Below are 27,903 nucleotides of genomic sequence, written 5' to 3'. Positions count from 1 at the left end.
ACAAATAACAGGATGAAATGGAATTGCTCTTCTCTCTGGCTCAGCCTCGCACTTGTTCCACTCTTCAGGACTTGGTGTATTATCAGGACTGGAAGGAATGAAACCTACAGAAACTGCAGGAGCCAGTGCTGGCGATGCAGCAGGAGATCATCTTTTTCTCTGAGTCTGTGACCCTTGTTGTTTAAGATCAGTGGTCTGTTTTTGCTAAAATAAGGGTGATAACCTCAGCATCTTCAACAAATTTAAATTTCTCCACTCTGCTATTGCTGTAATTGTGTCGGATATGCTGTGCTTCCCACACCAGCACACCGCTGTTTCAGTCTGCACCGCTAAGTGACTGCTGTGCTCTGCTCCAGAACTGGCTGCACTGCAAGGGCTTGCTGGCAGGTACAACAGTAATAGTGTTTAATGGGACTGAAGATAAAGTTTTTTGAAAAGCCACACACAAATATCAGCAGACAGAAAAAGACTGCTGAGGATAGTACTACAGGGAACAAAACACTATGTTTTTCAGTGTGTTAAGGGCTACCGCTGCCCACAGTGAAAATGTGCTTCTCTGATGCATGAGGAAACCCTGACACGGTACTGGCAGGGTGCTGCTTGGCCCCACAGCAGAACGAACAGCCCAAGTGAGGTGTCTGTGCGTCCTACAAAGAAAGAGATGGGTAACAGCAGTCTGAGTGCAGAGCTATGTGTACTAATCAATAGGAAATGATGAGGATTCAACCCAGAAACCCTCTCCTGAAGCCTCCAAGTCTTTGTTAAAAAGTTCACATGACAAAGCAAGGAGGATGCTGCTCATCCAAGCTATGGCAGATGTGGGATATTCCTCTTTGCATTAAAGGAAAAACAAAAGAAAGATAATCGTGACTCTATAACTCACTGGGCTGGGACAGGAGAGGGACAGTGTGGATCCCAAGCCCTGAAATACTGTATAAAAGGAAGCTGGAGTTACTGGGCATGCTTTTAAAGCACTAACACTTTAGTCCTTGGCTCATGAAAAAATAACGAAGAGGCTTGTCCCTATGAGATGTGTGTTTAGACATTTAAATCTGTAGTTAGAGGAACGAATTCAAAATTAGTTGAATTGCAGACATTAAGCCACATTTTTTTTTGCCAGCAAACACATCCAAATAGCCCTTTCACTTCAGGAGGACACATATCAATGCAAAATATATTCTATTGACTCTAACTATAGCTTTAAAAAAAAGAGTTATTTTTGTCCCCCATTTTTGTTTGCTCTTCAGTCTGGGAGGGCACTTCATTTCTCAACTGACTTTTCTTAGTATAACTTCTTTGGACTAAATACACAGCCTGTAGTCAGCCACATAGGTTGGGATTTCAGCATTTTTGTGTGGGTTTGTTCTTCATTTTGCAGCAAAAGCAAATGAGTTTAGACAGAGAGTGGGCTAAGGAATGAAAAATGTGGTTACCTTGGTACACATTAAGGCGCTAGACCTGTGGTTTTTTTAAAGCAACACAGAATGTACAGCTTTATTTCTTTACTTGAATTGTGTTGAAACCCTCTGGCAAAGAGGTAATTTTTTATTGACATTTTGTTTGTTTTCTCTTGCAGCAAACAAGACAGTGCTGCATTTGCTCACTGTGAAGCTAATCGACTCCTTGTCAACTGGATCTGAACTAAATTTCGAAGCAAATCCCTGTCTTCAGGGTTTTTCTCAGAATGACGATTCCAGGGCATGTCTACTTTTCTGTAGCCATGCACTCGCCTGCTGCTATTACTGCATTTATCAAGAACATGTCATGTTACCTCTGGTTAATTTAAAGAAATCACAGCAGTTCTGACACAAGTTGCCACCCACTTTATAATCCGTATAGATGCAATTACAATTGATTGAGTCACTGCAAACAACCAACGGCAAAACAAAGGTTTCCCAGTGTATATACTTAATTAAGATGATCTATAAATATGGATTAGGTTAAAAGGCCTTTGAGATGCATGTGTGCATCGCAGTACGTCTGCTAATGCCGTCAAGCCTTTGAAAGAGGTGGCTGCAGTGAGAGGGCACAGGGACCAGGAGCTGGCGCTGAAGGCTCCCTGTCCCATTGCGGAGCACCAGAGATCAGAAGCCCCATGTCCGCGGCACATGATCAAGCTAGGAACTGAACATGAAAGGTCTCTCTTAAGGTGAAGAAGGAGGATGATCTTCTTCACTGCCCTCCTTGTTTGAAGGAAGAAGGGTTTTATTTATCCATTTATTTATTTACTTTCAACCTAGTGTTTGGTATCAGCTTGAGGTTTGGGGCTTTTTCTGCCCCAGAAGTGAATCTGCCCACCGGCTCACAATAACCTATTTCGCTTTAATGAAACAGGTACTATACATTAAACGCATGATAACTCATTATCGTCACTCCAGCTGGGAGATCGCTGTGGAAACTCTGCCATGAATATAAACTCAAATTTAAAAATGAAATTGCTTTGGCTTTTTCTCTGCCCCTCTCAGTGCCCCTGGGAGACATGCGCGATCACACTTGGCATGATTGCTTCACACAGACTTTGTAGAGCATGGAAGGGTGGGAAAGTGGGATGATGGGGATGCAGAGCCAACCTCTACTCAATTCGCTGTTTTCTTAGGAATTGAAACCTACTTGGTAGCTTGGATTATAGTCTGTGAACTACTGGCTAAATGCTCTGAATTATACCTTTGTTTGGCTCTGCCTCTCCAGTTCCTACACAGGGGACCTGGACATCTGGCTTCGAGCCTCCGAACTGCACTTAAATTCAGGCTGCCTAAAGCAGACAGCAAGAAACCCCCATTCCTGTCTATTATCACTGCTAGTGATCTTCTCCCTGTTTTGTCTGCTCCACATGTTACATTCCCTCTCTGTCTTGGCACAATTTAATCCTGGGGTGTCCTGCTGGTCCTTGGCAGCCCTCCTGTGTCCTTACAGTAAGCACAGAGTACTTGGCTTTAACACACACAGCCATATGGTGAGAAACTCAAAATCGCCATTTAGAAGAAGAATAAAACAGAATCTGGCTGTGCAGGACGTAGACGGAAGGAGATACTGGTGGAGCAAGTGAACCTGATTTCTCCCAATGATTTATCTCACAAATTCACTTAATTTTCCTTTCCTTTTCTTTTCTTCTTTCTCCAACCAGGCAAAAACCTGAAGGCACTCTCGAGCCAGAGGATCTGCTGAAGGCAGAGCTGATCAGTGACACAGCTCACACGAGAGAAAATAGATACAGATTTGGATGACTGGAGGGGGGCAGAGGAGCAAGAAAGAATAAGTAACATCAGATTCTAGACTTTCCACTGAAATAGCTTTGGGAGCCTCATTTACAGTGGAAACACCCCAAACCTCCCAGCATACTCAATAATTCCATGTAAGAACTGATCTCTTTAACTCTTATAGATGCAGGTTTTGAAAAGGTCAATGAATCCGTTTTTAAAACAATTTACATTCTGTCAGTTATGCACATCTGGACACAATATCAAAGAAAACACCTGCTCTCGATTTCCCTTTATGGTTTCACTTGCATGCATAGACTTTATGCCAAAATTAATAAATAAATGGGAATAGCAAATGAATAAACTACCTGCATAGGCTGTTTTTATAAACTGTTAAACAAAACATCTTTGCTGGCTGCTGTCCCATGATTAATTTTTTTATTTTTAATTGTAATCATGAATTTTGAGAGTCATGATACAGGAACGAACACGTTTCCCTTTGATTATTCAAAAGAGGAGCAAGAGGCTCCCTTCATGATGCTGGGAAACCGAAAGGAACTTTGCCTTGTTGTGGTCTGTGCTGAAGTGATGTGTAGATAAGTGTTTTAGGAAATACAGTGATTGTTGCCGTGTTCATGCTCTCAAGATACAAGATTTTAGTGGCTGCTGCTCTGCTGCCAGATTTGTGCAAACGCTTTTTAGAATGACACAGACAAATTACACACAAGACCACGGACAGATTTTTATGTATGTAACTACGTGGACTCCAGTTTCTATATCTGGAGTATATGAGACAGAGGGGGCCAAATCATTATCAAGCAAATGACATGCAAAGTGGTATGAAATGTATCAGTCATTCAAAAAGCTTCTAGAGTAGCAAATTACTTTCCAGGGTAATCTTTCTGACAAGAGCTATAGCTTTTCTTTTCCTCTAGTTTTTTGGGGGGAAGAGGGGGACAGCGGAGGTGAGGGAGGATGGTTGGAAAAACAGCATTTTAAAGAAACCCCTAATAAAACATATTCCCCTCTTCTGCTGACAACACCTGGCTAAGTCTGATGTATGTTTTATTTTCAGTGTTAAGACAATAATACTGTCCCTTCATTTTAGAAGATTTTTGGCAGCGTTCACATTGTTTACAACAGTAACGGAAACTGTTCTTTTAGAAGTTCTAATTCTTCTGTCATACTCTCACAATGCGTTTATTTGGCAGAGAAAAATATGTTTAAATAATAAAGTGGTGACAAACTGACAAAAGCTGGAAATCAAAGCTAAATGACAATTGCCTGCACAGAGCACAATAGTGTTACTGAGACAGAAAACCTTAAAAAACCCAAACAACAGGAATTTGCATTGTAAATACAATTCTAACTACAGTGGAGTGTCGCTATCTGCCCCTGTAATTAATTTTCTTCTTTACCTTCATGCCTCAGACATCTGGAGATTATACATCACATCATCAGTAGCAAATCACTCCTGAGGCTTTTTTCCTAGATAATATTGTTCTCAAGCTTTATATTTCATTCCTATAGAAGATTCTAGTTACCATATGAATGAGCAGGGCTCTTTAACAAAAAATATAAGCCAGATCCCCTCCCAGTGCATCAATGGGCAATAAGGAGTAACTCTGTAATTTCAATGCAATTATTCCAGATTCAGACTTTGGACCAAAGGGAGTTTTGCCATTACACCATGAAGTCTGAGACATGCTTAACTGTCCACAGGGCTCTCGCGTTATAGGGAAAAGCAGCAAGGTTGCTAGCTATGTGCCACATTTTCCATCCAATTTATGCCTTAACTGTTAAATTAGCAAAGAACATGGAATTAATTAATTTCCAGGAGACAAGTCAGTAACAGCTGCATTTAGAAAGAGGTTGCCTCAAACTTTAAAAATGTATTCCTTCTACACATGGCATTTCTTCACATTTTGTCATTGCCTATTAGCTAATAACAGCAGCAGGTTGTTGGTTGTTTAGCTTCTGCTTAAGAAACGATGCCACCAAATGTTAGAAGAAATCAGTTAGCTCTTCTGCTGAGAAATGTGTAGAATCAAGCCCCTGTTGAGCAAGATAAGGGCTGCATTAGCTCTCAGCAGTTGTCTGGTGGTGTTTGCATTACAGAAGCAGCACGTTATGCTGGAAGGTAAATGCCTGACTCAGTTTATTTGCTGCCTTGTCAGGAAGAAGAACTTCTGAAAACTTAATAGGATCATTCATGTATCTAGCAACTTTAAGATGTCTAAAGTTATGAATATTAATACTGGGCAGATGGAAGCACTTGAGCACGTTAAGAAGAATGGTAAAGATATTCATAGCAACAAACTTGTTTTGATCTTACTGAGTAAGAAAACAGGTGGGGCTACAAAATGTTCTCTCTTCTCCCAGCCCAGTGTCGTTGGCACTGGCTGAAGACCCAAGCACTCGAACAATGGCTGTGCCAGTGCAAACTGCTGCTGGGAGCCTGTAGACACTGGCAACCCAAGAATGACCTCTATATTTGGATGGTTCAGGGCTGCTGTGGCAGGGAAGAAAATGGTTTCTTTCTAAAAAACGTCAGCGTGGGTCTGATAGTGTACTTACCGGGATCGCCGTATCCATAGATATTTCTATAACACAACTGCTTGGCATGTACTGAGCAAGTTTTGGCAGGTATCAGGCAAGAGTGAATCCCTGGACCTGACAATATGTCAGGTGAGCTCTGGCCTAGGGTAATTTTGTCTAACTCAGCATTTTGTGTATTAATGCTTTTATCGTTAAACACGCATTATCTTTGTCAAGATAACAGTTTAAACATCTGTAACTCTTTATGAGCAAATGTGAGTGAAAAGCAGCAGAGAAAGTCCATTTTTCTTTCTATTTCTAAATGATGGCTTTTACGATAGTTGTTAGATTATTGAGAGTCTGAAGTTCTCTGGATTCTGAACGGTGCATATTTTAAAGATATAAATAGCTTTTTGTTCAAAGTGGCTGTGTTTTACAGACTGGATACAGACACTTCCGCTTGTCTTAGTGCACCAATTTCTTCTGATTTAGTATCTATAAAATTCCTTTCTTTTCTCCTTTTCCAATACAGTGCTATTTCATTTTTAACAGCAGCATTTACAGTGAATACAGACACAATAACTGTATCATTCCTTTACCAAATAATAAAACTTACCTTGTTTGATAGGCTGCCGATTAGAGAAGGTGAGAGGAGTAACAAGGAATTTGGTTTCAGCTACCTGTACCCAGTGGTGCAGAATTTTTATTGTCCAGACACCAGGTCGCAGGGGCAAATTCAAAGGTGGTTTGTAGTGAGTAAATTCGGCACTGGATTCAATAAGAATATCGTATGTTGCTGCAATTACATTAACAGGATCCACCCAAATGACAGTAACGGTGACGTTGGGGCCTTTTCCCCATTTCTGCATGCCAACTGGCTCATCTGTCGGCCCAATGAGTCCTCCGAAATTCCGGAAAAGCCTTTCCTTGGCGTCCCATTCAGTGCCAATCTGAAATTGAAGACCACATTGCTGCTACCATCATCTCTGTAAATATCTAAGACCCTTACGTCAAATAAGGGCTCTCAAGACACACAAATCATATTTCATGACATGAATTATGCATACATATAAAGGCTGACGGAAACACGACCTAAGATCATAATGTGTACACAAATTGTGAGACAACCTTGAATGCTAGGCTTGTTTTTTTTTTTTTGGCTTGGTTCGATTCTCCACATTTGATTGATATAAGGGTTTTCTTTACATTAAGAGTGACATAATAGGCTATAGCAGCTCTCCTTTTCCTCCACATGGAAGCAGTCGGTAAAAGACCAAGCCTGAGCACAGGTTATGCATAGAAAAAAATATGACCCATCATCTCCTGGGTCATGAAAATGTATGATACATTTGAGAGACGGACACTGCAGTAGAGACCTCCCCAGTTACTGCTAAGGGCAAGGAAGAGGCTTTTGCTGACTTTAGGACAAGTCACATCAGGTCTTTTACTACAATCTATCCACGAGACGCTGTCTCCTTGCACGCCCTGTCTGCCCGATGTGGGAAGCTATTTCTGGTAAACTCTTTTCTAACTGTCATAATAGTGAGATTGTTTTTTATTTATTCACTAACTAACAGTAAAGCAGCTGATTCACAATCTAGTGTAAATATTTAATGGACCTTTCTTTTTCCTAGCAGCTTTCATATTTCACTGCTCTTTAGATGAATTTTAATGGTTCACCCATAACCCACGGGATGATACAAACTTAGAAGCTGTTGCCATTAACACTTGTACACTACTGAAAATAAGCACCTCTAAAGAGATAGCATGAAAATGTAGTAGCTGTTGTTCTTAGGCCAAGTGAAAGACATTTTACTACCCCGGCACTAAATCTAGCATGCGTTTATGAGGCTGACCATGAACGAACCACTTCCATCAATTCTTAAGAAGGCAACTTGGCAGACTGCAGTACTGAAGGGTACATATTTGCCTTTGGAGGAAGTGCCCACCTCGCTTGTCCCATGAGGTCCTGCTCCCATGATCTCAAAGCAAAAGCAATAAATATCAAACACAAAAAGATTTGAGGGACCCCATTTGAAGTGAAGAACAGGAGAACCCCTTGCCTCCTTTTGGCAAGCGGACAACTGATGTGTTTCCTTGGAGAGACATACAGATGTTTTGGCCAGCCTGGTACCGAAACGCCTCATAGTCCTTCAGGTCTTTTTTGGCCTTTATCTCCGAACGAACAGCGTAGATGACCTAAGACTCGATTTGTTCCTTATACTACAGAAACCATGGGATTCTCTGAAGCGGTCTCTGGAGGCCCACGCACACACAGACAGAATCCCCTCTTTCAGCATATGTGGATATTGAAGATTTCCCGAACACAGAGCCGTCCGTGTCCCTAATCTTCACCTCACATGGGCGTGGTGAGAACCTGCTTTCCTGAAAGCATAACAAATAATTGTAGCTCACTTGCTTCAGAGATTTTTCTTCTGGATTTCATCTCATTTGATAAGAATAAGTGGCTCCAATATAATGCCAAAATCTCCCCAAATCCATAAAATGTAACAATTACCTGATGCCTACTACCAGTGATACCTGTACTGGAAACTGTCCAGTCCTCAATCCCTTCTAAATAAATCATTGGTTGGCAGACAAATTACAGGAGGACTGAAAGCAAAAAGCTACAAGGCCAGTAGAAAAAAAACCTACCATCCTAAATCCATCTGTCATCATATGAATTCCTCCTACTGGACTATGACACTGCAGAATATGAAACAAAATGAGCCTTCCACTACTCTGCAATCAACACAGCAGAATTGCTGGTATTTCGGAGGTATTTCACCTAGCACACCAGCTAATCAAACCAGACAGCGTAGCCCAGATATCAGACCCAAGCATCGACTGCCTCGAGGAGCTGTCAGTGTGTACTCTCCTGACAAGACCGACTGAATATGTATGGAAATAAGCTGAGAAAGAAAATTTCCTGACCAGATCTTATTATCTACTCTGCCAGCCTTCACTGAGTGTGGCCATGTCACACCTACCAGAGCTCAAGAGACCTGGAAATAATAAAGTCACAACATGTGAAACAAATCTACACCCTCCTGGGCAAAGAAAACCCTATAAGGAAGCTCTTTCCATCACTTTCAATATTTCTTACTAAAGAACTCCTCAAAGAAAGCTTGCATCATCCTCAAAAAATAAACATTCATCCCCGATATACAACTATTTCCCGCTCTTTAGTCTCTAGGAAAAAGAAATAAGTTTCTAGGGAAAAGAAATCACAAAATTACAATCCCCATGCTCCAACCTCCAGGTGACATTGCTCAACAACCAGGTTGCACAAAAGATGTTGAGATGTGTTCATATGCACACAGGTTTATGAGAGTATAATAGAAGAGTGAAGGTTGCTTTTGGGAAAAAATTATAAGAAAATTGTTGGCTGGTTGTTAAGCTTTGTGCAGGCATGTAATTGGGTTCCCTAATGTAAATCAAAAGTTACGGCCAAAGAGCAGGAGAAGAGGGGGAGGAAGGGACAATTCTCACGCCGGTGGCAATCACTTCCCATGAGAGCCTGTCACAACACTAGTGTCAGGGTGTGCACGTCCATGAAAACAACAGCATGAAAACAATAGCACAAAAACAAGGAGAAAATACTGCCACAGAGCAGGCCCTCAGCAACACAAAGGCAAGGCACCTGGGCACCCTGCAACACCCTGCACGCCCCAGAGCCGGGGCTCAGTCCAAGGCAAGGTGCTGCCACCGCTTGGGGCCGTGCACCACAGGCACCTTAGGGAAGGGAAGGGCAGGGAGCTGCACACATCTGTTTACAGGGTCTGCCCTTTATGTCCAGTCTCCAGCTGGGGGACATACTTTCCCATGCTGCACAGCTTACAGTACAAGCTGGTTTTAGAAGCACAGTATTTTAAAGGGAATTTTACTTAAAGCACTAGTTAGAGGTTTATACCTCTTCCCTTTAACTCTACACAGCTGAGTTGCCAGTACTGAGATGTCTGATTTTACAGGCCAAGAGATACTAGAGTCCTATAATATTTTTCATAGTCCCTTAAAACATTGTAAGTAGGCTTTCACTTTCAAATGGAATACACAAAGCATGGGATGGAATCAAGCAGTAATGAATATCTGATAAATTATGAAGGGATGTGGCACAGAAACGGACATTTTCCACATCATTATTTTAATCACCATGATTTTGAGCTTCAAGAGCAGGCACTGTGCACAGGGTACGTTTGGAAAGCTGGAACTCTCTCATTGGCTTAGAACTCCTGTTTCTATCTTTGTTCAGTCCCAAGATAAAATTTTCCCAAGATAAATTATGCCTTGATTATGGGTTTGTGTCTCATTGCTCACCACAAACAGGACCATTAGGTTCACACAATGCACGCTAATTGCCTGCCACCTAGTTTATTTTATTCTCCGTGATGAATCACAAGTCTTAACAAGACCAGAAACGAACTTGGTGTTCAACTGATATACACTGAGCTGAGACTTTTAGTACTGTACAGCAGATCAATCTTCTGCCCTCCATGTAAAAGTTTTCATGAACCCAGGCTGGTAGGATCCATACTGTGTGCGCAAGCCAATTTTAGGAGGTGTGGGAGTTTCATACTTGGAAATCATCTCTCTTGGATTTCCCGTAAGTTTATTTTCTTTTACTCAGCTCAAGACTGAGTGCAGGGGCCACGTGCCATTGAAACACTATCATTAACCCCACTGGCCATCAGACAGCCCAGCTGACTGATTTTTTTTTCCACTTGTCTTTACATGGTGCATGGTGAAATCTGCTACTTGGGAAGCAAAGTCGGAGAAGCAAAGCAAAGGAGCAGAGGGCAGGAAGGGCTGACTGGAGAGATCCTATCGTCTCCGCTGCAATTTCAGTTGTGCATCAGGGTCACAAATACACCCGGGAGCACATTCAATGCGGCACATTCGTGCTCTTCCTGTCGGTCCCGTTCGTGTGAGCCGGGAGAGGGGAGAAAGCTCTCAGCTAAAAAGGCCCCATTCAGTTTTAAATTTCTGCCAGATCATGGGGTGAAAGTTGTTGAAAAAACAGCAGTTTTATGTCCCAATAAGCACAAATCTTAAGTTTCTTTTTTTGGTGCATAACCTGTGAACACTGTTGCCCTCATCTTAGCTGAACTGCTAAGTTTGTTTTACGCTTGCTGGACTTTGACAAAGAAATGCCATTTTAATAAGCAGTAGCAGATTAGAGGCTTTCCAGCCACACTGAAGCTGAAGAGGTTAAGGCTGGATTTATAGCAGGGTAACTGAGAGAATAATTTGGCTCAGAGGCAGAGATGCCTGCAGGCCAAGGAAGGCAGAAAGTAAAATAAACAATTAAGAAATGATTAAATTATTTACTTTGTACCTTCTGGTCTTTTAGAATATGAATCATCTATGAAAGGAGAGGACAATTAAAAGAGTTTAGGCGAGAAAAAATAATGAAAATAAGTAAGCAGCCACCAATACTCTTTTTGCATGTTTCAAATAGAAGAAAATGTTTCCTTAGCCTGAAAAAAGCTCACCAGTGATTAAATCCTTGCCATGCTTTGCACTCACATGGCTTCACTGCAGCAGCAGTTCCTACCGGGCTGCTTACAGACCAGCCGTGGTCTATGAGGCCGTGAAGAGCAGCTCATTAGTCCTGTGGGATCCAGGGATCCTCCCCGCAGGGCGACACACTCCACAGAGCTGTGGGCACAGTGCAGCGAAGAGGCCACCGACATGCCACTGCTTCCCCGGCCAGGGGAGGCTGACCCTGGGCACTGCTGCTCCAGGACACCTGTCAATCAGGCTCATGGTTGCTGCAGGGCTGGTTTTGGGGAAAAAAGGTTTTGTACCAGGGGCCAGAGGGGACCTGGCAAGTGGCCAGCAAGTAAATTCTGGTTCCAGGTTTGTTTCCTCCCTACAACTGAGATGAAGTCAGATGTAGTCTTTCTAAAGGTTTTTATTTGAGTTCTAGAACACTAAGATCAACATACTTCTTTTCATCATACAATTATAAAAAAACTCTTCCTGCTGCCAGCCCGGCTGCTTTCAAAAGAAGGACCCAAAGCAGGCATCAGGCCGAAATTAAGATTAAAAGTACCAAATAAACAGCAGAAATACTACAAATCACACGAGTTAAAGCTTGTATGACCATTTATCACTGCATGAAATGGCAAGCCTACCATGAGACACATTGATAAATGAAACTCACTTTCCATTCATCTCTTTAATGGCACATTAGTGTCATGGATTTGCCATGCACACCAAAACACTGAATCCTACCTAGGCATTTCTTAATTGCCCAAGATGGTAATTTATGGACTTGGCCATAATGACTGGAACACATTTGTTCAATCAATTTTATACCTTAATTGAAATTTGTGGCTTAACAAGAAAAATCATGAAATTAACTGCTCAGACAGTTGTATCTTTAAAACAGAACACAGATGTCGGGTCCTACTAGTGGTCAACTTTCCTGATATATTTTAGGGTACATTTTTTACACTCTATGTCAGATCCTAAGACAAATTCCTAGAAGAAATAACAGGATTTGTGGGAAATCTCAGCCAACGCTGTGATAATTTTCTCTTTTATGTTACAACATCAATATTTTGCTCACATGTGGCATCGGTGCCTGACTGTCACTAATTTTATGAGCGTTTTTTCAGCATACTCTTGAGAGGAATGCTTACCACATCCCCGTTCACATCTGGAGCTGCAGAAACATGGCTTTTTTCCCAGGTATCTCTCACAGCACTCAAAACAATCACAACCACAAAACCTTTAAGTTACTGAGCCCCTTTTACAACAGTAAATGCCTTCAGTTTGTTCTTAAAACAAGAGGGCGTGAGGACTCTCAGAGTAACATAAGAAGTGAGGGTTGACCACAGATCTGAACTGGCAACAGTATCTCCTTTAATGTAGAGGATGTGCATTACGCTAGAGAGCCACTCTCACCTAAAAATTTCATGGAAATAGAGTTTCCAAAGGCTGCTGAATAAGTATGCAGTCTCTCCAGAGGCCCGTGACATTCTACATGGGTGGCTACGAATACTTACCTCTGAGAACTGTAACCTTCCAAAATCGCTTGGTGGACTTGCGATCTTAAAGACTTTCTTTGGCATCACCCACGTTTCCAAAGTTTCTAGTTTACTGACAGCCAGATTGGTTGCGTGGTGTCTGATTAGGAAGCCTTGGAAACGGTCAGCAAGGAAGTACAGGTGGACGGAAACCGGATGGCCCATGGCGTAGTATCTGTAAACCAGCACACGCACATGCTCATCAGTTACACAAGAGAGACATGAAATCTCCATTTACTTGGAGCTAATGGCTTCAGAAGCATTCATTTCAACTAGAAAATTCACCACTGTACATTAAGAGATTTCAAATGTGTTCATGACTCATTTTCAAATATTCTTAGGCTGTTCCAATTACCCTGAAACATAAAAAATGTTACTAAGAATATATGCTCATTTAGAACATATTCACAGATCTAAGCTCTTTAGGAGATACCTCTGCGTGCCAGAAAACTCCCTTCCCTTACTATCTCTTCTGGGTAAAAAGTGCCACTCAGAGATATACATTGTTAGGCTGCAGCACTGTTTGCTAGGATAAACGACGTTCAAGAAACGTGTCTATTGCTCCAAATCAGGTGGCCGCCTTTTTTTCTTTTTGCCTTCAGCAGGGTGAGTCCCTACAGATGCCTGGCAGTGGCAGTGCCTCCCTCGCTTGCTGTGGGACAGCAGCAGGCTGGGGACAGCAGAGGGTGCTGCGAGGCCGGGCACGGGAGAGCTGATGCCCCGCTCCATTCCCCGCATATAAATCTGATCCCCAACCAATACTCCAAGGGCAGTGCTCTGTAGGGTGGCACTGCAGCAAAGGACACCAGGATCCGGATCCTGTTTTAGGTCTCCTTTATTTTAGGAAATAAACTTCACATTCCTTTTAGATTTGAGGTTGCTTTTGCTGTGGATTTTTTACTCATAATTAAAAATAAACTGAAAAAAAGTTCAAACAAACAGGAAAAACCTCTCATCAGGAGATTGGGAAGCCTTCAGTTAGAGTTTGGATTTAAAGACATTGTAGTCATGGTTTCAAATAATTAAAATTTACGGTCAATTGTCTGCTATAGTCTCAGAAACATCTGTAATGATGTTTGTGTACATACGGATGTATAAATAATTAAAAACATGTTATTCCTATCTCTGAAGTCAAATATTTTGCTGCTTTACAGCACTGACATTAACTGTGAAACAAGTGTGTTTGCAACACATTTAAAACCAACCAGTATCACACCTTCCCAGTCAAGTCAGCTAAGTCTGACTCCTCATCCCAGTTACTACATCTCAAGACATAAGCACTAGGAGAAGCTAACCAAGAAGGACTTTCCATTCCATGAAATCAGCAGCACCCAGAAGGAAGTCTCCAGAGCTTGAGAAATAAACATAGCAAGACAGGGTACAAACAGGGCCAGCACCGATGAACTGAGCAAAACCACAGCAAAGCTACGCAGCCAATACCAGCAACAATCTGACTTCTGTTCTGAGTACTAAGGCCTCCTGTTTTATATGTGTGCAGCAGCAAATATTTAAAATATCCTTGAAACAGTCTGAGCAAATTGTCTCTTGGCATCAGTGAGTAAAAATGCCTAGAGATGGAGAGAAATAAATTAAATCTCAATCACACATTAATGTTCGTTCCACTGAAGATGCTGATATGCAACCTAATTTGGTACCAGAGCAGTCTGCAGGGGGCATGGCTTTCTGAGGCTGTGAGCTAGGCCTTGTTAGAAAAGTGTGCAAGGCAGCTCCTCTTATAAAAGTCTCCTGGGCCGCTGCGGGTGGCAGCATGGGATTGACTCCAAATGTGATCTGAAGCGGTAGAGGCTTTCCTCGCAGTGCCTGCAGCAGTGTGAAATGAGCTGGGGTGGTGACTGCAGTATCACCTAACTCCGTGCTGCTGTTAGTGCTAACAGCAAAGGGAATACTGTCGAGGTGCTCAGCCCAAATATATCCCTGCCATTACCACGTTAGAGACATGCAAAATCATGAGAGGGAAGGAGGAATTGCATATATGCATACACCTAGAAAGACAACATAGTAGCAAGAGAGAAGAGATACGAATCATAAACCTGAGGATCATCCACCTTTCTGTGATTTAAATTGGACGCTGTCTCACAGTGTTTCAAGGGGGCTCAGGTAGGTATGAAAACAAAGCTTCCACTCCATATCACTGTTTGCAATTCCTCCCTGCACTGTTTCGTGAGGCTCCAGCCTACTGTAAAGGAGCCATGCTTTATCCCGGAGACAGCTGCAATCAGCGGTGGATGACATGGCTTCCCTATCTATAATCTGAGCAAGCTTGAAAAGCACCTTGAACTCCTGTGCCATGAAAAGCTCCCCAGAAATGAAATTGATTATTGATATAAATCATCATCAGAACACTGGCAAAAGGAATAAGAACAAAAGTAATTGTCAAATTATTTCAGTACTGGTTATACATAGCTCCCATCCTCTCTGCTGGCTTCACTCAGCAGGACAAATGACCCAGGACTTCTTCAGGTCTGCCTTTATTTCATATAAGGAAGGCATGCTACTAGTGATTATTTCTATCTAATTGTTATTGATCTTTTATTGCTTTGCACTGGTAACCTTTGCTGGCAAAACTGTAATAGGAATCTGGATCACTTATTGCCACATCTTTCTAAACGGGACATTGCTCAGCACTTCCATGACTAAGTAGGAAGGTCAAGGCGCATTCAGTTCCCTCCTGAGAACACAAGAGGGGCAAAGCCAATCCATCAAAGCAGGAGGAGTGTCTTCAGTATTTGCTGACTTAGGCTGTATGTGTTTTCTATTAGGACAAAAAAAAGGCAGGGTCCAAAAAATAGGTTCTGAAGGAATTAAGAGACTGTAAAGTAAGACTTTAAAAGATGAACCCTCTCTGCTTTGAATGTAAACAGCTTCAGATGCGTTTGCAGGCAGCAGACATCTGTCATGAAGAGAGCCTTTTCTGTGCAAGTCTAACTCCAGGAATTCCTCCTTCAAATCCCTTTTAGACTGAATTCTTTGCTAGGCTTATAGGCGAAAAAGGTATCTAGAATATAGGGGGGGGTGTCCTTTAAAGAATAAGGACCTTTATTTGCTCTCTCTATATATATTTATACTTACACACATTTTATTTATTTAATGCTAATGGATCCCACCAGTTGCAACACTTTTGGCACAGACAGCTGTACCAACCAGGCAAACTGAGCTCGAGCAAGCAGTTCTCTATATTCCATATATGTACCCAGGGGAACAAACAAGCAAGGGCCATTAACCTGCCTGTGTTCAGATTAATCCTGAAATCCTGTCCTCTGCTTTTGGTAAGCATAATAGAGGGGAACATGACCTCTGCTACAATCACACGGAGGGTTTAGAAGCTGCGGGTATAATACACTTGCTGAAATTAATCAAGAAAACACAGCAGTGGGGGTAGCACTGCCCAACTGGATCCTGTCAGTCTTCATCAGGCTGGAGCGGAGCTCCTTAAAAGTGCAGCAAACGGGTCACATAATCTCAACCCTGAATAACCAATGCTTTATTATGGGCATAAATACTCCTGGAAATAAGCGCTGTACACTTGCAGCTGCCTCGCCCTGTTTGTAATGGTACGCTCCAGCCAGCACAGCCAAGCAGATGAACCTCTGCTGGCACTTGTCAGTCCAGTCGGTGTCCCCTGAAACACCCAGAAAAAGAAAGACAGACTCAGACTAACCGGCAGCTGTTGTCTCCAGCGGCATGGAACGAAGTCTCAGCTCTCCGCAGGCCCAAGCGGGAGAATGCATGGTACATGGTGAGGGCGACGTCGCTGAGGGTGTGCACGCCGTCAGGCTCATCGTACACATTCTCCCAGTATGACCGGAGGCCAGGTGTGCCAGACGGGTAGTTGCCGTACAAGTAGTAGTCCAACTGGCCAATTATCTCTTGATTCACTACAGCTTCAAATTTGCGGGCAAAGAAAGTTGGCCTGGCAGTCTGCTGTGGTGATACGAAAGGAAAAGACACTGGAGTGAGTTCCCATTTTCAGCCATGACACCTTGTCCCAAGCAACGGGTTGGAGTCGAGGACATGAACTGGTTCTCCCCATGGGCAAAGGTGACTTAAAAGCTAACCTTCGTGACCATTTGTTGTTAAGAACATCGTTAAGATTCAGACAAAAACTATGTAATTACTCAATGAAAATGTAGGTGTGCCAGTCCCTTCATACCAAGAGCCACCCCCCGCTGCCTTGCTCTGGAAGGCTCTCCTCCAAGTGCCGGAGGGGTGGGGAATGCTCTCTAAACCACCGCGTTAGCCTGGAGACGGCGCAGCACTGGCATGTGTTATTAGTGGTCGGGCAGGGAGCAGAGTGTCTGGTGGCACAGGGGCTCAGAAGAGGCAGAGCAGCATTTTGCATGTATGGATTTGCTGCTACGAGGTGGTACGAGGACTCTGGGAGAGGTGCCATCTGTGGCTGAGGTTTCTCAGCTTCTGACTGGTCCTGTACAGATTTTTTGCTCTGCACTTGACACAATCGTGGGTATATTATTGGTGTATAGGCTACTCAACTACCATTAGCATTTAAAAAGCCTTTGTTTTGCCTTGCTCATATTTGAGCATGGGTTCTGAGATGCCGACGAGTTCAGAAATGCCCCAGATGGTGGAAAAATTCTTTTGAGAATGCTCAGTTTTACTATGAGATGGCACATGCTATGGGCTCTCTGATCTCCTCCTCTGCAGCTTGCTTTGTGCCTCCGTGGGAACCGTGAGCAAGCCTTCTGGTGCTGTGTGTTCATCTGAGGGGCCCTCTCACCAGGCAAGTGTCAGAAGTTGCCTTTTCATCTATTCTAATTTTGAACTTCCCCTTGCAGCTCAGTTTACCTGATTGTTTTCTGAAATGTTGTTGGGGGTTGTTTTCCCAGCCTGGAGCAGGTCAGTCTCTGCAGACTGGCGGGAGTTTTTTAAGACTTGCCATTTATTCTGTGCTGGAGACTTTCCTGGGATTGGTGTTTGGGGCAGCAGAGCCTCTCTTAGATAATGTCTCATTTGCTCTTTTTGTGAGTGCCTGTGTCACTGACTTCAACTGCGTCTGGTAGGCAGCACATTACAATAAAGAAAAGATCTCTGTTTCAGAGCAGTCATCATTTTTGTTCTGTAGGGTAACACATTCCCCATCCCACGCAAAGCCTGAACAAACATGCTTTATGCAGGGAACCCTGAGGAGCTGCAGGGATGGAATTGCAGATCTGGTGACCTTGAAACAAGCAGTTGGTCATTCTTAATAGAAGATACACAGGCCAGATACAGTCTTGAGACCGAGTGCACCCTTGAGCACAAGGATTTGCTCTCATGTCTTCCTTGAGGAAACTGTATCACAAAGGAACTGATTAAACTTTTTAAGGCAGTCCTGCCAAGCCTGGGTGATCGAAACCTCATTACTCTGGCCCACAAAACCACGAGATAAACTTAAATATAATCATGTTGATGAATATAATCATGAAAACTGATTTCCCTTGTGCTATGTAAGCCTCTAGCAGGCACTCTAGTCAACTTTTAAGCTTTTTTCAAAGATGAAAAACACTGCCTAACAACGAAAGCCAGGAGCTTCAACAAATCATGAAAGCACCTGAGCTGGAACTTTGCAATAAATTCACAAGAGTTACCAAGTAATATTGGTACAGTGAGAGATGTGTGAAGCTTCCCTCCTTTCTAACACAGCAGATCTACCAATGCCAAGTAGTCCGAAGAGCTGCTCTGTGACCTCACCATGCAGTAGTAAGTCTCAAGGGCCAAAACACAGGAGAACCAATCTTCTATTCTCTTGAAATTAAGAGCAGAGCTTCCTCACACCTCTTTCTCCACCTTGCTTGATGGGGTAAAAGGTTCCCTTCCCACACTCCCTGCTGCAGCCATGCAGCCAGACGGCTCTCCTCACCCCAGCAGAGGGCAAAGAGCTTCTTTGTGGGTATCAGAGAAGAGACCGCTTCAGTTACCTGGAATCGGTGGAAGTCTGCTGGTTTGAAGTCATTAGGTGAACAGCCACACCAGTCAACAATGTGCTTGTACTGACACTTGCAACCAAGTTTACGGTTCCAGTTCGTGATGCGCAAGTTGTTGTCCACCATGGAGTCACAGTACGGGCTATTTTCCAGAACAGTGTGAAAGAAGGACTGCAAGAAAGACAGAGCAGATCAGTACATTCAGCTCCTCAGACTTCCGTTTTTCTCTTTCACTTCAACCTTGAACCTAATGCAGGTGACTTATTTTCTTTCGAAATGACAGAATTAACAAGCTCTATTTTTCTGCCATATATGAAAAGCACCCTACATGTATGCATTCCATAGAGCATGAAAAAAAATCACAACATGCTACAGACCCAGCCAAACTTTAATAAAATACAGTTGAGGCCTTGCTACAATTACCTGGCACAGAATAATTGCACTTCTGCAATGACCAGCTTTGGGTATTTGGAGTCCAAAGGACTCCAAGGAAAGGCAACAGTGCCAGCAATTATTTTATTTTCATTTCACCTGTGTGAGCAATTCTAAGAAACTCCCATTATTTCTCTTCTGTGAGTTACTTTCTGGTCTAACAGCTTTAGGACTATTTTCCTGAGCAATGTGTTAATGATATATCTCAAGTTGTTTCCTAAGACAATTCTCAAACCTTCACCATCACTCCGGTTACTATGGAAAAAATACAGTCTCAGACAGCTCTTCTGTGGGTGTCTTTATCTCCAGCACTCCAAAATGCATTGCTAGTTGAATGGCCTTGTTCTGAAATATACAGTTCACCCCAGGCACAAGAAGGACATTCTGCCTCCTGCAATTACGTCTGAAATCATAAGTCTCTATTTGCTGACTCAAGGCAGCAAGGAATTCCTATTGGGCTATCCTAATTATATCATCATAATATCAGCTATTACATAAATCATGTGTAATGGGGACTGATATAGCAGGTTAACAGGTCAGTGAAGGCAGGGTGATTTTAAGAAACCATCTATGTATCTTGCAAAGAAAACCTTGTAGAAAGAAGCTATGGAATATGATCAAATTTAGCCCTGTAAGATGATTTTTGGAGCACTGACTTCTCTTTAAAATCAGCAATAGTAAGACCTATAAATAACCAGCACAACATTAACATGGCTGGCCCCCAAATAATCCCCCTACCCTTTTTAATGTTAAATGACAGCCCAGTGAATATGGATTTTATGCTTGAACTGTTTAGTTAAACCCATAAAGGCATCCATTCTCATTCAAGCGAGAGGAAAAAAAAAACCCTACCCAATTACCCATTGCCCTGTGTCCTTTTATAATGATACAGAAATTTCTCCTAGATAATGGATGAAAAGGTTATCAGAGTTGAGAGAAAAGGTGATTTTTAACAGAAATGGGATTAAAGCAAGATTATTCAACATGTGTGTGGAATAATAAACCCCTATCAAAAGATGACAACGGCTGCGCTCCACCGCAAGCTAATAAGCCTAGATTTGCAAGATTGGTGTCATAAATCCCTCAAAATGTTCAGGGGCCACTAGCGAGGAAGGAAGTTATCGTTTTACAGACAGTCATCAGGTCTTTCTTGGGACGGCTGCATGCTACACACCCTGGGAGCAGAGCCTGAGAAGCCAGGGGAGCAACGTACCTGCTGAGGCAGGTGTAGCACAGCCTGACAACCCGCCAGGCTCTGTGCTCTATTTGTAGATAACGCACATCTCCCTGACCCACTGCCGCATGCTAGACGAAAACCCAGCCTGGTGTGCACTCCTCTTCTGCATCACTTGTAGCCAGAGCGATTCCTGAGTGATCTAAATGATTTGTGACTATGCCTTCTAGCTGAGTTTTGAACAGAACAATAAACCTTTGTTTGTAGGGGGTTTTATTTTTAAAGAAAAGGGCTGGATACTGGCGAGTAAAGCTACTTATGAAGACAATTCGCCATCTCTAATAGCCTTCAAAGGCTTTGTGGAGGAACAATTTGCAAGCAAAGGGCAGCTGGATTTTTGGTTGTTCAGTAATAGATTAATAGGCTTAAAAATATAAAACAAAGCCACTCCTTGCAAAAAAGTCCCACAAACAAACAAAGCAACTAAACAACGGCAAAAGTTGTTCTAACACTAAAGGACTTTCTTGTCATGGGAGTAAAATTCTCATTACCCACTGTGGGATGATCCAAAGCCCACTTAAATCAGGCGAAAGCCCCTCTGACTTTGATGATCTTTTGGACAAGCACAAACGTTGCAGTTTTGAACACAGAGAGGGATTGCTTTGAATTCACATACCTCAGCAGGAAGCAACGTGTAAGAGTAAAACCTCTTCATCTTTGTCACCAGGTCGTCATTAGAAAAAGTGACATACTCCACAAACTTCCTGTTCAGGAGAAACCAGTCCGACCCTCCATCGACTGCGATTCCTTCTGGGATCCTCCGGTCCCCCAGGCGCCACATATGGGTATCGCACTCCAGGAAAAGCCGATCCAGTCCTTGTTTTCTGATAAATCTGAGGGAACACAAAAGCGGTCATTAAAAGTTAATTTGTATTTTGTTATCGTCACTAGCTCTATAAATAAAGAAGCTACTTTCTCAAACAAAAAAGGATAAAAAGGTCACTTGTTTATAACTCTGCTCTACTCCTAAATAATGTAGAGAGGTTTAATAAATGATTAATCAGTTATACGTTCAGTTATAGGGGCAAAGATGAACAGATTGCTTTTAAATATCATTTACACCTTCTGCTGTCCTAAGACAGAACTGTGCAAGTTACAGAGCTGTACGGCACGAAAATCCGTAATGTTCATTAACTCTTAACAAACCACTGCAGAAGAACCATACCATGAACAGGAACTAAACACAATCTGTGTGATAGGCTCCTGTCTCTAAATAAATGCACAGTTTTTGAAAAACAGCAAACCGTACATAAAGGTAAAATGACCAATTTTCTCCTATGTTATTATTCCACGAATTTTTCTATCGGGGTATAGTTAATTAGGAAGAAATACAATTACATTGCTCCTTGCTATAGAATGAGTATGTTTGCTCCATTTTCAAGTCTATTGGGAAAAATGTTTTGTTATTGCTGAACCATGAATAAGAGCAGCAACTGCAGAACTGTATAGTTAAGGAAATGAATTATTTGAGACCAACATAAGAAGAAAAAGAGCTGGAAAATCAATCGATGTTTGAAAACACTTTGGACTGGATGCCCACACATGTTTTGAGACTGTCTGATCCGGGTTTCTATTTGTTACTCCATTTTCAGAATTATTTCCCAGAAAGGGAAGCAGGGCAGCCATGAATTAGCACACGCCTTTGCAAGAGGGGCTGAGCGCTGTTAATAGCGGTGAGTTGCTGTGTTGAATACATCCCACATGTTCTGAGCAATAATAAATGCTAGCTAACCAGACCATTACAGTAACTAACATCCACAAGACCATAGATCTCACTGGATGTAAGGACTGCAGGCTAACAAGAGCCGCGGCACCTACAGTGAGGAGGACGCTGTTAAGACCTGCGTTTCTTTCCTGAACAACATGGAGCTACACCAGGGTTCTTAGAAATGTTTTAGGATTAGGAAGTCAAGATGACATTTTAGTGGTCCTCAAACACACGCAACCCAAGGAAGGGGAAAAGAAATAAAAGTTAAGGAACAGCACCAAAGCTTTCTGGACTCCTGCATCTGGAAACGTCAGTGTTAACCCTGTAGGCTAACTCCCTGGTTGAAGTTTTGTTTTATACCAATCAAAGAACTGAGGCACAATTATGAAATGGTGCATATTAATTTTCAAAAGGACTGCAAATGACTTCAGGGTCTATGTCCTACTGATAGCTATGCCTCTTCTCACAGTATGAGAAGAAGAGCTCCTCTGTTGACACAACAGTGCAGAAAATGTGTAGATGAGAGTGGCGAAATTTTTCTTTCCATGAACAAGTTTCTAATTTCATGTTCCATTATGAAGGATAATAGAAAAGTCTTGCAATTTTAATGCAGTGCTCTGGAATGTAATCTTCAAATTCAATATTTATGCAGTTATCTCCAAATCAAATATTAATGTGCCTGAAAGTTTGGTCATTTATTTATTTCCCTCAAAACTAAATGCTCATTTGAGTTAATTATTTTAAGAAAATAACAGAATTTTATCGACCATATTTAAATAGGAATGTAAAGTTCTTTTCCATGAAATCATTTCTTTCAACTGCTATCTCTACCAATTTATCACCCTTTATTCTCGTTTTCAAATAGAAGTTTCTTTGACTGCAATAAAAAACCCCAGACAAAAAAAACCCACCTGACCATTTCAAAAACCCCTCTACTTACAAACTCCCTCAGCCTATATTACAGGATAGGGCTTACAGGTAACTAACACCAGAAACCTCAGTTATACAACTTCAGCCTTATTGTCTGAAATCCACAATAGAAGAGTATGGCCACACTCAGGGTGAGAAGGTCCCAGCAAATCTAGGCTCACAGCTTGACATTTTCCAAAATAGTTGACAGGGTCCTTTTTTGTATATGTACACAGTTCTATGACTTTTTTGAGCTAATGGCTTGGACAAGCAAATCTCGGCATATGGAGTGAAATAAAACAATTCTTGGGAGCACGAGTGTTTTCACAACAAATCTCAGTCCTAAAATCCTACACAACAAGGTTATTAGAAGAAAACTAAATGTACTTTCCAACCATTCATCCTCCAGCAAGGCAGTATAGCCCAACTGAAGAGCAGCAATGTCTTTGGAGACCTGCAAAGAGATGACCCTTTTGGTAACGCTTCTTGAAACCTTCCTAGAAACACCGTATCAGGTTTTAAATACCAGTAACAACTGAATAGGAAGCAGGCATTTCTCAGAAGGCTCACCCTTACTGGGCCTGCTTCACACACAGTCGTTACACCTGAACAGAACAACGCATTGGCATAGCAAATAATTTCCTTTTATCTATGAAGCAATAATTTATACAAGGGGCTTTTAAGACACAGGTCTCCATTGGGCAATTGCTTGCTATCCATTTATGCTCCTTGGGAGCCAAGGGGACCAAGTATATTTTAGATCTCCTAGAAGCTAAATGATCCTGCCTGAGGAGGCAGTGGGTTGCCCTAGCAAGCCTAGGCTGTACTGCTGGCACACAGAGAGCTGAACTGCAACCAAAGTGGAAAAGGTGGATGAGGCTTTTTTCTCCCTCCAGACTCTCTTCTAGGATGACTGATGCTCCTAGCTACGCCAGCAATAGTGATTTTGGCACTCATGGAGGCAAGAACTTACCCTAAGCATATTGGATATTGCCTGAGGGAAAGGGAAAGGTGCTCTTTGTATGCCATGTAGGCCTTTTCAAGAAATCAAAACCCCTCAAACAGTTCATAAAGATTCTTGACTGGCCATCCAACAATGGTTGCAGCAGCCATCTCTGAAAAGAAAGATAAGAAGATGGAGGGCAAAAGCATGACCCTATTGATTTGTTTCTAGTCCAATGCTGTATTTCCTTCTGATTATGCTTAATGTAATATCAAAACAGCGCATTTTATGAAGGCATGACAAGCTTCAGAGAGAGCAGTGAAATGCAAAAAATGGTGATTTATCCCTCAAGTCTCTCTCTCTTGGGTTTTACAGGACACCTAGCAGATAAGTCCCAAATTAAAGTAGAAAAAATGGGTTAGTAATAGCATTTCATTAATCTTAGTCAATGTGGAAAAATTCAGGTGCTTCCTGGCACCCTGAACTTCAGGTAAGACCAGCACACCTCTGACAACTGCGAATATACTTGCCAGGAGAATGACATACAATTGCACCAAGGTATGGTTAGCCAAATACAATGGAGATGGCCATCAGATGAAGACACTTGACTTTTGTCCTGATCCAAGACAAACAACAGGAGGAAAATAACGATGATAAGAAAAGAGAGTCAACCAGGAGAAAATAAAAGGAAAATAAGATCAGGGTTAAGAAAAAGCATGCCATTTTACCTTATTTCATAGAACACTCCATCTAAGACATTTTACGCTTACCCTTAATCAATTTCAACTCTTCTTAAAGAGCCTGGAACTTTGAGGAGCCTGGATTACACTTGCAAGTAAGCAACAAGCACAGCATAATATGAATGTGTCTTGCCAGCTGAGCTCAGCAATCAGGCAACTACACGTGTAAAAGGTGCTGCTTGCGCCCTGACTATGTGTGGATGCAGCCTTGGGGCTTACAAGTTCCAGATGGTTATTTTTAGACTTTGTTAAAAAAACCTACTGCCTGCAGCACGTGGTCTGTCACACTGAGTATAGATAGTTAACTGCCCAGACAGCTCATGATTGCAATCCAGCTTAGGGAACTCCTCTTACTTTGTAGTGTATTTAAATATTTATAAATGCGTTTCAGATGAGACTCTAGCATTGTGTAACACATAAAGCATTTGTAAGATGTTCAGCACACGCTCCTACAACATGAATATAAACACATAGCTCAGCTCTTCTTATGATATGTTTTAACTACTAGTAAATATTGTTGCACAGTTCCTTAATATCAGCAAAAATATCACTATCAAATATCACCCTTTTGGATAGTTTTCTCCAAACGACACTGTATACCACAGCAACTCTGAGAGACCCCCGCTCCTGAATGCTCACACTTATGCAGTATATAAGACAGAGAGTTCTCTGTTTTCTGAAGTCTATGAATGAATAGAACTTTCTTAAGCATCAGAGGCTATCAGATTGCTAAACGTTACTTATCAGTAACCTCGTCACTAAAAGGCTTTTGTCTGGAAAGACTATATTTTTTAAGGTGAAAAGGTTTCTTCCTAAATGTTTCCTATTTCTGGCCTCTTGCCTAGAAAACCTCCTATCGACATTTCACTGTTATCCAGGTGCACCTACCAGGACCTCATCATCATTACTCACTATACAAGAATACCAACTATGAATAAAAGTTAACAGTACATCAGCGAAACAATTCATCACAAGTCAAAAGTCAATGTCAAAGCAAGGATGTGCAGAGCTTGGAGCTCCACTAGCACCACGGCCATGTTCTCCTTAATGTATGTGGACAAACTCTGCACTTTGCTTTGACTCTATCCGCTCCTCTTTTAACTCTCTTTAGACAAAAATTTGAAGAAGTCAGCCAATTTTGGTGGGAAAAGTCAAGTAAATATTTTTACAGATGAGAAATATGAGAGGCTCTTACCAGCAGTGTTTGCACAGCCACCTTGGAAACACTTACCGGAGTCAATCAGTCGGGAAGCATAAAACAATAACTTGCAATTTAGGTGACCAAGTAGAAAGCACAGAACAGTAATTTGACAATCTTGAGTTCAACAGTTGCAACAAGTAATTTGTGGGCAATCTCTAGGCTACAATATATCTCCATAAACCAGTCACTGAATAATTCTTTGTAATAAGCAAGTTCATAAAACCCAAACCTGCACAGAGCAGTTTCATTCCCTGCCCGCTGCAGGCCAGAAATCCTGGCCTCCGTTGAGTGTGCGATGAATTTCCAGTTGACTGTGATACAACCCTGACTTCAATCCATTTCCATGAGTAACTCTATTCTATGAAGGGTTACACAGTATTTAAAAAATCTGAAATAATTAACAATTGGCTATTTAAGCACAATGTCTATGCTGCACCAGCTAAACATCTGTTTTTCTAAAGATATGATCTTGCAGTATGTTTCCCAGGACCTCTTTCTGTTGTGCCTAAAGCCTCCAGGGCTGACCCCCCCTCCCGAAATGGAGTTGAAGCTTGAAAAGGGGAACAATGTCAAAAAGAAATAGCACCTACTTAGTCTGTCAAGATAAGGAAGATTTCCTCCCGGTATGACAGGCAGCACGCAGAAAATGCAGAATGCACAACTCCTGCTGCTTCAAAAGGCTATGAAAAATCTCTCAGCATAGATAAAAGCGATGGAAGAAAAGAGAGGGAGAAATAAAAATTGTAACCTGCTTTCCAATGTGTTTAAACTGCGGCACCTTGAATGCAAATGTTATGAGGTCAAAAGCAGATTTCTTCTTATCTTTCTTTAATTCCCTTACTCCGAAGAAAATATTATAAACAGAATACTATCCTAACAATCCCCTAAGCTTTAATGCCAACGCACAAACATCAACAATATCATAAAGAATTTCTCTCTTGACTGGATTTGCTATAGCGAGTTTGGGCTTATTTCACATGCAAAAGCCAAACCCGTAAGTAAGCACACAAATTGAAATGCTTTTAGTAGCTTTGCCCACTGTACTAGATGCCCGGAAGTTAACAAGGAACATAAAATCTTACTTTTAAAATATAATTAGTGTTTGGCATTCATATCTCTATATGCCCTACAACAGAGGAGGGCACCAGACCTCATGGAGCAGCAGAGCATGGTGGGCATGTGAATGGAGGGGTGGCCAACCCCGCACCATGGGATCATCAGCTGCCCCTCGGCGAGGACAGCACGGGCTCCGACCTTGGGAGGACAGGGATTGAATTCAGAGCAGAAAACACAGGAGACACGGCCATGAAAAATAAGCCAGTGCTGAGAGATGCAGTTAGTGACATTTGTTCCTGCAATTTCTGTGGGTTTCTAGTAGCTGGGCTGCCAGGCATCATGAGACAAGCAGCCCTACTGGAAGGGTTTTCTGACAGTCCACTTTACCACGGTTGTTTCCAGTGTATGTTTAAACAGTTTTATGCTCAGTGTGCACGTAAATCAGGCAGACAACTGGTCTGCTGCCACAAATGTTGGACAATATAAGGTTTAGATCATTTACAGTGTTGCAAAAATTTTGACTAGCTCTTTCAAGTTACAAGTCTACCTTGAAATATTATGGTAAACGTGGCCCTGAATCAATGGCATCTTTATGGAAACCAAACAACCATAGCATTTAGGGTATTCCACACGAGATGCTGTTGAAAGCTGATGAATACACACATTTTATCTGGTCATTATTCCATCTCTGTATGGACATAATTAGATTTTTCAAGCTTTAGGATAGGTGTCTCATACTCTACATGATTTGTTTCTGCTTCTTTCATATGTAACTTTCTCAGTATATCCATTTAATGCTTTAGTCGTATCACATCTTTGCATTATGTTTAGAAGAAGTTCCTCATGATTCTTTCTTCTTGTCCACCTTTTCCTAAGCATTAACTTCCATTGGCTTTGAAAAAAATCTTACTTTCCATCTTCTGGAAATCTCTCTTTCAGAGGAAGTCTTAAAAAGCCTTAATGCTTCTC

General features: G+C 42.0%; 1 protein-coding gene across 3 annotated transcripts in view; it reads right to left on the bottom strand.

Moving 5' to 3' along the window:
• The window catches only part of XYLT1 (xylosyltransferase 1), a 210,506-nt gene that overhangs the window by 9,854 nt on the left and 172,749 nt on the right, over positions 1-27,903 (bottom strand). For all 3 annotated transcript variants that reach the window (XM_087733195.1, XM_087733194.1, XM_087733196.1), the window contains 5 exons: positions 20,994-21,210; positions 18,706-18,882; positions 16,449-16,711; positions 12,749-12,944; positions 6,352-6,685 (listed from right to left, as the gene is read on the bottom strand). In XM_087733195.1, the coding sequence (XP_087589321.1) occupies positions 6,352-6,685; positions 12,749-12,944; positions 16,449-16,711; positions 18,706-18,882; positions 20,994-21,210 (1,187 nt within the window). The remainder of the gene's footprint in view (positions 1-6,351; positions 6,686-12,748; positions 12,945-16,448; positions 16,712-18,705; positions 18,883-20,993; positions 21,211-27,903) is intronic.

The sequence above is a fragment of the Nipponia nippon genome, unplaced genomic scaffold, assembly GCF_047370975.1.
Source record: "Nipponia nippon isolate SJK-2023a ecotype South Korea unplaced genomic scaffold, ASM4737097v1 scaffold_5, whole genome shotgun sequence".
Taxonomy (NCBI): domain Eukaryota; kingdom Metazoa; phylum Chordata; class Aves; order Pelecaniformes; family Threskiornithidae; genus Nipponia; species Nipponia nippon.
The sequence above is the reverse complement of the archived record's forward strand: the minus strand, read 5'-3'. Positions and strand labels throughout refer to the sequence as shown.